Genomic DNA, 13764 nt, shown 5'->3' with positions numbered 1-13764 from the left:
AGACACTCCGGCTTGCTTCGGAGATCCATTCTTTCAGCTCAAGATCTAGTCTATTAAATTGATGCACGATCAATTAAACTCGAAGACGAGGTTGTATCATAACTGAAGGCTTTAATAGACTAGATCTGTTCCCCAGCAGCTTTGGTACAGAATGAGGGCTGCTGGGACGGCACCTGTTCTTATATCCCACCTATCAGGGCGGAGCTACATACCAAACAGCCAATGGTAAACTCCTAGGTTTACCCAATGGTCTACAGCCTCTCGGGTACTGCAATACCTGATACTACCACAGATTCTAACTCAAAGTGAAGAACTGAATCCAGATGACTTTGAATTTGACATACCTAAAATTAAATTGGAAAACGAGGCTGCTCTAAAAAATTGGGATAAATTGTTGAGTTACCTTTCAGAGGCAAAACGAACTGACCTGAAAGAGTTATTGATATCACATGGGCAAGTTTGTGGAGAAAGTTGGGAAATACTAAAATGGCTATACATGATGTAGATGTGGGAAATGCTGCTCCAATTAAACAGCATCCAAATAGACTTAACTCTTTAAAATTGGCACAGGTTAACAAAGAAATTGAAAGTATGCTTTAAAATGGCACAACTGAAGTGGGTTGCATTGAGCCAGGGAAGTGGGATGGAAATTTTCAGAAATGGGAGAGGGGATTAAGACACTAAAAAATTTGTTTCTTGGGGGTCGGTTTGCAGGATTGAAGGAGCTGGAGCAGGGGGAAATGTTTAGATACATGCAGGTTCAAGGTTTTGCCTGATAGAAGATACAGAGCTTCCCGGTGGAGCCGGCCTGCACATTGCTGGAGGAGGTGCTGACGACAGGGGGACTGGAGAAGGGGGTCGTGTTGGCGGTTTACGGAGCTATTTTGGAAGAGGAGCAGGCACCATTGGAAGAGATCAAAGCAAAGTGGGAGGTAGAGTTGGGAGAGGATATGCAGGAGAGGTTCTGGTGTGAGGTGCTCCAGAGAGTGAACGCCTCCACCTTGTGCACGAGGTTGGGGCTGATACAGCTGAAGGTGGTATATAGAGCACACCTCACAAGGGCGAGGATGAGTTGATTCTTTGAAGGGGTAGAAGATGTGTGTGAACGTTGCGGGGGGAGCCCCGCAAGTCACGTTTAGATGTTTTGGTCCTGTCCAAAGCTGGAGGATTACTGGAAGGAGGTTTTTAGGGTAATCTCTAAAGTGGTGCACGTGAAACTGGACCCGGGCCCTCAGGAGGCCATATTCGGGGTGTCGGACCACCCGGGGTTGGAAACGGATGCAGAGGCAGATGTTGTAGCCTTCGCCTCGTTGATCGAACCTCTCCACCCTGTGCTCTGACGTGGCGGGGGGGTGGCCTGCTGGAATTCTTGACTCTTGAGAAGATTAAGTTTGAACTGAGGGGATGGATGGAGGATTCTACAATTCATGAGCATTATTCATTATGCACATTCAAGAACTGGATAACATCGAACATTAGTTGGGAGGGGGACTGTGTGTGTTAATGGTGACTAGGGGTGATTCCTGATTCCTTTTTGTCATTTGTTTATGTGAACATGTGGGCTAATGTTTGGGCTTTGATGGGAGGATGGGATCGTTGTTATTGATATGGGTATTGACATATTCGTTACTCATTATTGTTTATTGTTGGTGGGTGTAAATTTGGGAGAAAATGGAAAAAAGGAGGAGACTAAAAAATGTTTTTTTTAAATGGCATATTTGAAGTGGGTTGCAGCCAATGGAGCTCACCCACAGTGATGGTACCGAAACCGGACGGTACCCAACGGTTGTGTGTGACTATAGAAAGGTTAATGCAGTTACAAGAATGGACTCTTATCCTGTCCCACGCTTGGAGGTTTGCATTGAGAAGGTGGGACAAGCAGCTTTTATTTCCAAACTGTATTTACTTAAAGGTTACTGGCAGGTACCTTTATCCGAAAGGGCGAAAGAAATTTCAGCTTTTGTGACTCCAGATGATATATACCAATTCAAAGTTATGCCATTTGGCATGAAAAACGCCCCAGCCACATTTCAACGATCAACTAACAAAGTTGTTTCAGGATTACCCAATTGTGCGGTGTACATCAACGATCTGGTAATTTTTAGTCAGGCATGGAAAGAACATTTGAAGCACCTGATGAAGTTAGTCGATCAACTTCAGGAGGCGGGTTTGTTGATAAACCTAGCCAAAAGTGAATTTGGAGAAGCCCAAGTCACTTTCCTTGGTCATACAATTGGACAGGGTCGAATGGTCCCACGGGATGTTGAAGCAAACGTTATTGAGGAGTTTCCAATACCTTCGACACAAAGGGAAATAATGCGATTTCTTGGCATGAGTGGATTTTACCGGACATTTGTGCCGAATTTTAGCAGTGTTGTTGCTCCACTGACGGACTTGCTAAAGAAGCTTAGCCAATTTCAGTGGACAGCGGAGTGTCAACAGGCATTTGATGGCCTGAAGGCTGTGTTAACCACTGCTCCTGTGTTGGCCATCCCAAATTACACAAAACCATTCAAATGGCTGTTGATGCGAGTGATCTGGGCGTAGCTGCGGTGATTTTACAAGAAGACGACAAAGGACTAGAGGGGCCTATTGGTTATTTTTCAAAGAAATTAAATAAGCACCAGAAGTACTCAACGATTGAGAAAGGGACTTTGAGCTTGGTGCTGGCTTTGCAACATTTTCAAATTTATATTACCAGCAATTCGTCTGAAACAATTATATATACTGATCACAATCCATTGAGGCTTTTGGAGCGATTCTGGAATAACAATGCCAGACTGTTTCGATGGAGTTTATTGTTACAGCCATTTCATTTCAAAAAACTACATGTGGCAGGACAAGAAAATGTGATAGCCAATGCTTTGTCACAAATGTGATGAAGAGAAGCAGTTTCGGTGGAGGAAGAATTAAAATGGATTATGTTATTATAAATGTTTGCATGCTTTGTTTTGTTAAACAAAAAAAGTATATTTACGATCAATATTTCTTAAGAGAAAGTGAAAAGGCGAAAAATGAAACCATCTTGAAGTTGATGGTTTATTTTTTTTTCCTTTGGGGGAGGTGTCATGTGAGGGTCCCTTTAAGAAAAGTGTGTTTATCAAATAGCTGCAGTGATGTCATTGTGTGGGTGGAGCTGAGCTGTGTTTCTGGCTTCTACTTTCGTTTTGAGCTGGAAGCTGTTTTGTAGCTGAGTTTTTGATATTGTTTTCAGTTGGGAGCTGCATTCAAACAAGGTGGTGTATTTTGATCTCTCTCTCTCTGCATGCTAAAGAATGTCTCCAGACCACTTGATGATTTAAAAGTGATAACTGTTCTCTGTAGAGAATTCAAATCTATTGTCCTTGTTAAAAAGGGTCTTTGCCCTTGCTACCCTCAGTGCTTCCTCCAAGTGTTCAACATGGAGGAGTACTGATACATCAGCTGGTGGCGGCCGGTGTTTGGTAATCAGCAGGTTTCCTTGCCCACGCTCCTACTCTGTGTTCTTGGGAAAGCTTATGTCAGATAACAGGAAGTTTAGGGGTGAAATCAGAAAGGCATAAAACATTGGCAAGTAAAGTCATAGAAAACACAAAACTGTTTTATAAATACATGAATAGCAACAGAGTAAGTAAAGAGTAGGGCCTGTGGGAGGCACAAAAGGTAAGGAGGCAGAAGCTGTGCATTGTTCTCCATTAATACTTTGCACCTGGCTTCACAAAAAAAGGGGGGAACATGCAGATATTGTAGCGACGGAGGTGTGAAATATTTGATGTGCTACGTATAGTGAAAGAGGAAATATTAATGAGTTTGGCATCTTATTTAACATCAGATAAACCTCCAGGCTCGATTAAATATATCCCAGTCTGCTGAGAGGGTAAAGGAGTGAATAGTTGAGGCTCTGAGGATAACATTTCAACTATTTTGTTACAGGTGTGGCGCTGGAGGGTTGGAGATATAACCTTGTGCTGTGTTTATAAAGGGAGGAAGCAGGTAATTACAGACCAGTCAGCCTAGCTTCATGGTAGGTAAGTTATTGGAAAACAAAATTCCCAAAATGTTGTGAGACAGTATGAATGGTCATTTAGAATTTTAATCAAGGACGGTCAGCAGGGATTTGTTAAGCAATGGTGGGTGGCTGCGTAACGTAGTTGAATTTTGAAGTAACGCGGAGGGTCAATGAAGGTCGAATAGGATGTTGTTTCTGGGCGGGATTCTCCGGTTCCCCTGCCGCGTGTTTCTCAGCGACGCAACGTTCGTTGGCGGCGGGATTCTTTCTTCCCGCTGCTTGCCAATGGGATGTCCCATTGAAGCCACTCCATGCCGCCAGCGGGAACAGAGAATCCCGACATCCGGAGAATTTCCGCCTAAATGAACTTGAGCTAGGCTTTTGACAAAGTTCCACGTGGCAGACTAGTGAGAAAAGCAAAACGCCCATGATGGAATCCAAGAACAAGTGGCAAATCTGATCCAAAATGGACTCATTGGCAGGAAGCAAAACATAATGGTCGATGGGCATTTTTGTGATTGAAGGGCTGTTTCAAGTGGGCCTGCGAAGGACTCAGTACTAGATGCCTTGCATGTCATTGGTTATATCAATGAGTCAAACTTGGGCCGATTAAGCAGTTTGCCAATGATGCACAAAATTGGTTGTGTGGTTGAAAGTGAGAAAGAAAGCTGGAACTTGCTGGAATATAGCAATAGACTGTTCAGGCGACTGGAAAGGTGGCAAATGGAGTTCAATCTATCAAAGTGAGGTGATATATTTGGGTCAGGGCACAAAAGATAAGGAATACACAATAAATAGGAGGGTACGGAAAGCATAGATCAACAAAAGGACCGTTCACTGCACGGTGACAGATCCCCGAAGATAGCAGGACTGATACATAAGGTATTTTATGCTATTGTTTTTTTTTCTTTGGAATAGATAAGGTGGAGGGGAGATTTAATTGTGGTGTATAAAATTATGAGACGCCTCGATAGAGTGGATAGAAAAGATCTATTTCCCATAGCAGAGAGATCAACCTGGGCCATAGGCTTAAAGTAATTGGTAAAGAGATCAGAGGGAGGCTGAGGGGAGAGTTTTTGACCCGAAGGGTGATAGATGTCAGGAATTCATTGCCTGAAAGGGTAACCGAAGCAGAAACCCTCGGCACATTTTAAAAATATTTGGATAGTCACGAGTGCCATAATGTACGGAGTTACCCACCAAAGAGCTGGAAAGCAGGATTAGGCTGGGTAGCTTTTTCACTCAACAAGGAGATGATGGGCCTAATGGTCTCCTTCTGTGCCAAAATTGTGTTATGACTCTATGATTAATAGTGTAAGCATCTCATAGACAATGTGCTGGTTGCAAATGTAATGGCAATCAAACACTAATGGCTCATTCCTGCATGTAGTACATTATTGTGAGAGATTTCACTATGTCAATTGTTTCTTTAAATTCTTCCTAATTTTCTTTTCTGTCTTTTCTCTCTCTTTTAAAAAAAATAAATTTAGAGTACGCAATTATTTTTTTCCAATTAAGGGGCAATTTAGAGTTAGGGTTAGGGTTAACCTGCACATCTTTGGGTTGTGGGGGTGAAAGCAACGCAGACACGGGGAGAATATACAAACTCCACACAGACAGTGACCTGGGGCCAGGATCGAACCCGGGTCCTCAGCGCTGTAGGTAGCAGTGCTGACCACTGCGCCACTGTGCCGCCCGTTTCTCTATCTCTTTCTCTTGGCTCAGACTTTCTTGTCCTCTCTTTATTTCACTTCCTGTACTTGAATCTAATTTGCCCTCTTTTTTTTTGTCATTCCTGGTTCTTTCTAGATCCTTAAATCTCATTAATGAAGGTCAATCGTTGGTTCCATTGCTCACTAGGGTCCAAGGTGCCTCATGGCACTCAATGCACCAACAACATCTCAGACCTCCAACATGTTCTCGTGCAAAGTATTTCCAGGCTAAATGGTGCAGGTATAAGCATAAAGGTGCACGTGCCATGGTGCAATGTTTCGTCATTGTTCTAATCCCACCCAGGGATTTGTAGGTGGGTTTCGCAGATAACATTGTATGCTTTCAAGAAGGAGTTAGATATATCTCTTGGGGCTAATGGGATCAAAGGATATGGGTGGGAAAGCGAGGACAGGTTACTAATTTGGATGATCAGCCATGGTCATAATGAATGGTGGAGCAGATGGTGGAGCAGGCTTGAAGGGTTGAATGGCCTCCTCCTGCTTCTATTTTCTTTGTTTCTCTAACCCATTGTTAATCCACCCATTTGTTTATGAGCGAATTCAAGCCACATTATTTGATTTTGTGCCTTACATTAATTCAAATTGATCAATTATTATTTGAAGATAACGTTGCCCTTCTTCCCCTTCTGTCTCTTCAAATTGAATGTATTCCTATAGTTTAGGACGAGCCACCATTCCGTAATCCCCGCAGCACAAAATTCATCGATTGCCACATTACAACAGTAACTACGTCAAAATTAATTAATTGGCTGTGCCTTCGGATGGCCTGAGGCTGTAGGAGGCACTCGATAAATGCAAGTTCGTAAACTCTTTATTCAAGGGGCTGGAAAAATGCATGGTGCGAGCCCAACTGCACTCTTATCTGGTAAGGCTGCTCCCTGGAAACGTGAAGCCAAAAAAAGTTTCACCTCAAAAATAGGGTGGTGGAAGTTGGGGTGAGGTTTTGCAATGAGAAAGGATAAAACGCAGCAGAAAATAAACTATGCAAAGAACCATAGGTCAACTATTCACCAGTCTTCCTGATCGATGAAGCCCAATGAAAATCATGGAAGACCTCAGCAAGCAGGTGATTGGATGAGGCATTTCCTACATTACGTTGAGTATATAAGATTATACGATCCCACTTCCAAAGTACATCATCGGCTGTAAGGTTTGGAGATGTACTGATGTGGTGACAGACTCTATATAAGTGCAAGTCTGCTGAGATAGACAAAGATAAGGGAATCAAGATTATGGGGATAAGGCGGGAAAGTGGAGTTGAGGATTATCACATCAGATCAGTCATGATCGCATTATGAATGGCAGAGCAGACTCGATGGGCCGAATGCCCCACCTCTGCTCCTACGTCTTATGGTCCTTTAGTTTTGGCAATACTCATTGTTGAACAGTCAAACCTGTGCCAGCTTCTTTCCCAAGTACCAAATAAAGCAATCCCCTGGACTGTGTTGTGCTGCTGGAAAGGGTTGCCTACTTGAAGCCAATACCAACATTTGAGGGAAATGCACTTTATTTTTATTCATAGATGGTTAGTTGCTAAAGAAGGGAGCACGTCCCCGATTTGCACCGCCAAGTTGGATAACACTGAAAAGAAAACAAGAAAGACTTGCATTTACGTAGTGACTTTTACAACCTCGGGATCTTACAGGCAGTGAATCTCTTATGAAGTGCAGTCACTGTTGTAAGCGACCACCGCCCAATTGGTCAAAAAACCACCAGTCAGACGAAACCAAACGTGGGGAATGATCACACATCCACAAAGGAAAATCATCCAATTCTCCTCATGTTTAAATCCATGGACAGAACAACTAGGCAGACGCTATTAAGAATGCCTTATCTTCTGGCCACAACTTTCCTTTGCACGTCCTGGAAATACTTTATGCTTAAGCGCTAAGGATGAATGATCTGCCCACACAAGGTCTGAAAGCCCAGGGTGCCTTCTTAGAAAGGTATATATATTTTTTTTAACCTTCCATTAAATTCGCGAAAGCTTTAAAGAAAATCAGCACAGGTTTGTTGCTGCAGGTCTTCAGCCCTTCGTTAGCAGCGTTCAATACATGGTGGAAATATTTTTCTTGACAGTAGTAAGCTACCGATGCCTGAAATCAAAGCAAGAAAACAAAAAGTCACAAAGTTAAGACAATGAAGTTTGTAGTAGCGTACAGGATGTTATACATTCTGTGACATATTTTTCAGTGGTGTGTTCTGAAAGAACTCTCTTTCCATGCAGATCACATAGAATCTACAGCACAGAATCAGACCCATTTGGTCCAACTGGTCTATGCTGTTATTTCAGCTCCACACGAACGTCCAACCATACTGCTTCATCCTATCAGCAAATCCTTTCTCCTTTATGTGTTTATATAGTTTACCACCGACCCCCCCCCCCCCCCCCACAATCTATCTCTGCAGTACAGGATCTAGGGCAGCTCGGTAGCACAGTGGTTAGCACTGTTGCTTCACAGCTCCAGGGTCCCAGATTCGATTCCTGGCTTGGGCCACTGTCTGTCCGGAGTCTGCACGTTCTCCCTGTGTCTGCGTGAGTTTCCTCCGGGTGCTCCGGTTTCCTCCCACAAGACCCAAAAGACATGCTGTTAGGTAATTTGGACATTCTGAATTCTCCCTTGGTGTACCCGAACAGGCGCCGGAATGAGGCGACTCGGGGCTTTTCACAGTAACTTCATTGCAGTGTTAATGTAAGCCTGCTTGTGACAATTATTATTATCTCCCTAAAGATTATTAGATTATGCTATTTTTCTCAACCGCTCCACCTTGTAAAGAGTTCTATGTATTCCTAGTTCGCAAAATAGCTAGAAAGGGCACGTTGTATTAATTTTGCAGTATCAACATCGCAGTTTTAATCTATAAAAGATCCAGAAGGAAACTCTAATTTTCCACAAAGAAATAAACTCAGTGCAGGTACAAACTTATTATAGTTAAAAGAGTGACGCTTGGGCTGCAGTTAAATGCATCACTTCACCTCGGCCCGCAGAATTGGTGACCTAAACCGTTTTGGCATTCACTCCCATAAAGAAACTTTGCCTGTCATGTGGACTCTCAATCCAGAGATGCCCCCCTGGGGTCCAGGGTTCGAATCCCACCACGGCAGATAGTGAACTAAAAATCTAGCATTAAAAGTCTAATGAAGATCAAGGGGGGGCACATGGTGGCATAGTGGTTAGCACTGCTGCCTCATAGCGCCATGGACCAGTGTTCAATTCCAGCCTCGGGTGACTGTGTGCAGTTTGCACTTTCTCCCCGAGTCTGTGTTGGTTTCCTCTGGGTGCTCCGGTTTCCTCCCACTGTCCAAAGATGTGCAGGTTCGGAGGATTGACTATGCTAAATTTCCCCTTGGTGTCCAGGGATGTGTGTGTTAGGTGGGGTTATGAATTTGCAGGAATAGGGGAAGGGCCTGAATAGGGGGTTCTTTCAGAGGGCCGGTGACATGCAATGGGCAGAATGGCCTTCCTTTGCACTGTAGTGGTTCTATTCTATGGTTCTAAACCATTGTCGTAAAACCCCATCTGGGTTCATTCATGTCCTTTAGGGGAGGCAATCTGCCCTAAATCACCTGGTCTGGCCCACAGGGGTTGACTCTGAAAACAAATGCCCTCTGAAGGACAAATTGGGGTGGGCAACAAAAGCTCGCCCAGCCAACATCCTGTGAATGGATAGAAAAACTGCCCCACCTTCTCCTCATAGCAGATACACCAGGATGGGCCAAATGGCCTCTTTCTGTGCCGCAGACCCTTTGATTCTAAGTCAATCTTTAGAGCCCAGGACACTAGAGTTTGGGGAAATTATGGATCAATTGTGTGGAAAAGACTCTGAAACGCGGCAGAAAACAATACAAATCCACAAAGGGCGGGTTGAGTGGATTCAGTGAGTTTATAATTCCTTATAACCTGATAAGAAAGGTTGAATTCGACTCTGAATCGGGGGCTCCCGCTTGTCTAACCATAAGCAACATACCAAAGTGAGGGAGTGGCTGTCAGCCATGCTCCAGCTGAGAGAGTTCGCCTCTGCCGGCCCTGCCGTTAGAAAAACAAAAGGAAAAATAAACAATAATAAATTGTGACTGTGACCACCACCAACATTAAACAGAAGATACTACAGAAATTGCGGAGAGTGGAAAACATTGTTAGAAAGCGGGGCCCACAGGGCGGGCACAGGCTGCCTCTTGCCTGGAACACTCGGCCGCTTCTACCGCTTGTTGCTAATCAGCTGCTTGTTGCTACACAACGGGGCGGCGTCGCTCATTGGCCGATTGACAAGAGTGGGGGGGGGGGGGGGGTGGAGAGAAGTTCTATCAAAACTTGACAAACTTTTTTTTAAGGGGGAGAGAGAAGTGCCTTCAAAACTTAAGGTGGGGGGAAAGAGAAGTTCCTTCAAATCTTTACAAAAAATTTTTAAGGGGGGGGGGGAACGAAAGAAATTCCCTCAAAACTTTTACAAACTTTTTTCAAAGGGGGGGGGAGAGAGAAGTTCCTTCAAAACTTTGATGCACTATCAATTACCGCAAAGACGAGAATAGTGGAACAATCGAGGCTTTATTGACCAAGATGTTGTGCCTCCTGTAACTGCTACCAGAATGGCTGCTGCACAGAAGAGCACACACATTTATACGCCGCCTACTGGGCGGAGCCAGCAGGCAGGGATTTACCCTTGTACCTCTAATATACGGCAGTGCCGTAATACATATAATATACTACTAGTGGAAACTACCACATTCACCCCTTGTTAAAAAAAGAGTCCGGCGGGATGGGGGGGTGGAGAACATTACAAGTGAAGTCTGTCGGGGGCCTTCACCCTCCTCTGCGATCGCCTCACTCCTGATGGTGATGTGGGCGCCGACTTGGTCACCTGCGACTCCGGGAACGTGTTGTCCTCGTCTTCGTCATCCCTGAGTGGATCCAGTGGGAGGATGGACCCAGCTGGGGTGGGGGCTGCAGTGAGGTTTGCTGGAGGAAGGATGGGTGGCGCAGGGGTGAATGAGGCAACCAGGAGGGGGGGGGGGATCCAGAGGGTGCCATGTCCCGGAGAGAGACTCTGTCCTGGCGCCCGTCGGGGTGTGCCACGTAGGCGTATTGCGGGTTAGCATGTAAGAGGTGGACTTTTCCGACCAAGGGGTCCGACTTATGGGTCCGCACATGCTTCCAGAGGAGGACGGGTCCAGGAACTGTCAGCCATGTTGGGAGCGAGACCCCGGAGGTGGACTTCCTGGGGAAGGCAAACACACGTTCGTGAGGGGTCTCGTTAGTCACGGTGCAGAGGAGTGATCGGATGGAGTGGAGCACACCGGGGAGGACCTCCTGCCAGCGGGACACCGGGAGATTTTTAGTCCGCAGGGCCAGCAGGACGGCCTTCCAGACCATCCCGTTCTCCCTCTCTACCTGCCCGTTTCCCCGGGGGTTGTAGCTGGTCGTCCTGCTCGAGGCGATGTCCTTGCTGAGCAGGAACTGACGCAGCTCATCGCTCAGAAAAGAGGATCCCCGATCGCTGTGGATGTAGGTGGGGAAACCAAACAGAGGGAAGATGCTGTGCAGGGCTTTAATTACCATGGCAGAAGTCATATTGGGGCATGGGATGGCGAAAGGGAACCAGGAGTACTCTTCAATCACGTTCAGAAAGTACGTGTTGCGGTCGGTGGAGGGAAGGGGCCCTTTGAAGTCTACACTGAGGCATTCAAAGGGGCGGGAGGCCTTCACCAGGTGCGCTCGATCTGGCCGGTAGACGTGCCCTTGCACTCTGCGCAGACTTGGCAGTCTCTGGTTCCAGCTACAGGAGACAAGTGATAGAGGCAGCCATCTGCTTCGATCGCAGTGTATTGGTGGTCCTCCGGGCGGATGAGGAGCTGGTGGTAGGCGGACTTCAAGTCCACTGTGGAAAAGACTCGATACAGCTCAATCTGATTGACCATGTCAGATATGCATGGGAGGGGGTACGCGTCGAGCTGCGTGTACCGGTTGATGGTCTGACTGTAGTCAATGACCATCCTGTGCTTCTCCCCAGTCTTCACTACCACCACTTGAGCTCTCCAGGGGCTGTTGCTGGCCTCAATGACCCCTTCCCACAGAAGCCGTTGGAGCTCCGATCTGATGAAGGTCCTGTCCTGGGCACTGTACCATCTGCTCCTAGTGGCGATGGGTTTGCAATCTGGGGTGAGGTTCGCAACAGATAAGGTGGATCGATCTTAAGGGTCGTGAGGTCGCAGATGGTGAGGGGGGGTAGAGGTCTGCCGAATTTTAAAGTTAGGTTTTGGAGGTGGCACTGGAAGTCCAGGCCGAGTAACAGGGCAGCTCAGAGGTGGGGGAGGACGTAGAGCCGGAAGTTGCTGAACTCTATGCCTTGGACGGTGAGTGTCGCGATGCAGTACCCCCGGATTTCCACGGAATGGAATCCGGGGGCCAGAGCGATTTTCTGGATGACGGGGTGTACCGGGAGGGAGCAGCGCCTTACCGTAGTGGGGTGGATGAAGCTCTCTGTGCTCCCGGAGTCAAAAAGGCAGGTCGTCTCGTGCCCATCGATCTTCACCGTCGTTGTCGCGGTCGGGAGGTTGCGGAGCCGGGACTGATCCAGGGTGATAGAGGCGAGCTGCGGCAGATGCTGGGAGGTCCCAGGCTGGTCAGCGGTGGCAGAGGTAGCGGCAGGCGATGAACGGCCAGACGAGCAGGAGTCCTGAGGCGCCGTCCGAAATGGTGCCGAAGATGGCAGCGCCCACGGCGCGCACATGGCGGGCGGCATCAAAGATGGCGGCACCCACGGGCCGCACACGGCTTGCGAAGGGGAAGATGGTGGCGCCCCTGGGTCGCACGTGGGGGGCCCGACCTGGAAACAGCGGCGACCGACCAGGCCTGGCAAACAGAAGCAAAGTGTCCTTTCTTCCCACACCCATTGCAGGTCGCGCTCCGCGCCCCGGGCAGCGCTGCCTGGGGTGTTTGTTTTGCCCTCAAAAATAACACTTGGGCCCCCAGAGTTGGCTGGCCGCCGCGCGGCGCAGGCTTGCGGTCAGCTGGTGGGGCCCACGATGCCCACGAGGGTGCCGCGCGGTTGGGGCGTAGGACTGAATGTTACGGGAGGCCACTTCTAACGAATTAATGAGCTGACTAGATCCCGCAAGATCGAGCGTATCCCCTTCCAGTAGCCGCTGGCAGACATACGCAGACTTCATGCCCATGACGTAAGCGTCACTAATTAAAACTGCCTGGCAGTCACAGTTCCTACCTAGGATGTGCAGGGCACGCCAGAAATCATCCAGAGACTACACGGGGAGTTGCTGTCTCGTGGCCAGGAGGTGCCTGGCGTATACTTGATTAACTGGCTGAACGTAATGTCCCTTCAGGAGCTCCATCGCTTCGGAGTAGGTGGGCACATTCCGGATGAGGGGAAAAATGTCAGGGCTCACCCGTGAATAGAGGACTTGGAGCTTCTGCGAGTCCGAGGGTTCTTCAGCGGCTGTCCTGAGGTAGCTTTCGAAGCAGGCTAGCCAGTGGTCAAAGGTGGACGTAGCGTTGGCTGCTTGAGGGCTCAGCTGCAGGCGATCAGGCTTGATGCGGAGATCCATCGTTTAATAAATCTTGTTGAATAAATTGATGCACTATCAATTACCACAAAGACGAGAATAGTGGAACAATCGAGGCTTTATTGAGCAAGTTGTTGTGCCTCCTGTAGCTGGAACCAGAATGGCTGCAGCACAGAAGAGCACACACATTTATACGCCGTCTACTGGGCGGAGCCAGCAGGCAGGGATTTACCCTTGTACCTCTAATATACGGGCAGTGCTGTAATACATATAATATACTACAGTGGTGACTACCACAAACTTTCCAAACGTTTTTAAGGGGGGGGGGGGGGGGGAGCGAGAAGTTCCTTCAAAACTTTATAAACGTTTTTAAGGGGGGGGGAGGAGAGAAATTCCTTCAAAACTTTGCATCTGTTTTTAAGGGGGAAGAAAATTCCACAAAACTTTACAAACTGTTTTTTAATGGGGCGGGGCGAGAGAAGTTCCTTCAAAACTTTACAAACCTTTTTAAGGGGGAGGGGAGA

The 13764-nt window shown here is 47.1% G+C and overlaps 1 protein-coding gene across 2 annotated transcripts in view; it reads right to left on the bottom strand.

Moving 5' to 3' along the window:
* LOC140424764 (tetratricopeptide repeat protein 21B-like) overlaps nucleotides 1-10294 on the bottom strand; it is a 169194-nt gene extending 158900 nt beyond the window's left edge. The window contains exons 1-3 of one of the 2 annotated variants that reach the window (XM_072508146.1): nucleotides 10236-10294; nucleotides 9691-9749; nucleotides 7688-7817 (exon numbers count right to left, since the gene is read on the bottom strand). In XM_072508146.1, the coding sequence (XP_072364247.1) occupies nucleotides 7688-7817; nucleotides 9691-9717 (157 nt within the window). In that variant the 5' untranslated portion in view covers nucleotides 9718-9749; nucleotides 10236-10294. Of the gene's footprint in view, nucleotides 1-7687; nucleotides 7818-9623; nucleotides 9876-10235 lie in introns of those variants that run through there. The other variant, XM_072508147.1, reaches the window with a different exon arrangement.
* Between the last annotated feature and the right edge of the window lie 3470 nt (nucleotides 10295-13764).

The sequence above is a fragment of the Scyliorhinus torazame genome, chromosome 6 (genome assembly GCF_047496885.1).
Source record: "Scyliorhinus torazame isolate Kashiwa2021f chromosome 6, sScyTor2.1, whole genome shotgun sequence".
NCBI lineage: Eukaryota > Metazoa > Chordata > Chondrichthyes > Carcharhiniformes > Scyliorhinidae > Scyliorhinus > Scyliorhinus torazame.
The sequence above is the reverse complement of the archived record's forward strand: the minus strand, read 5'-3'. Positions and strand labels throughout refer to the sequence as shown.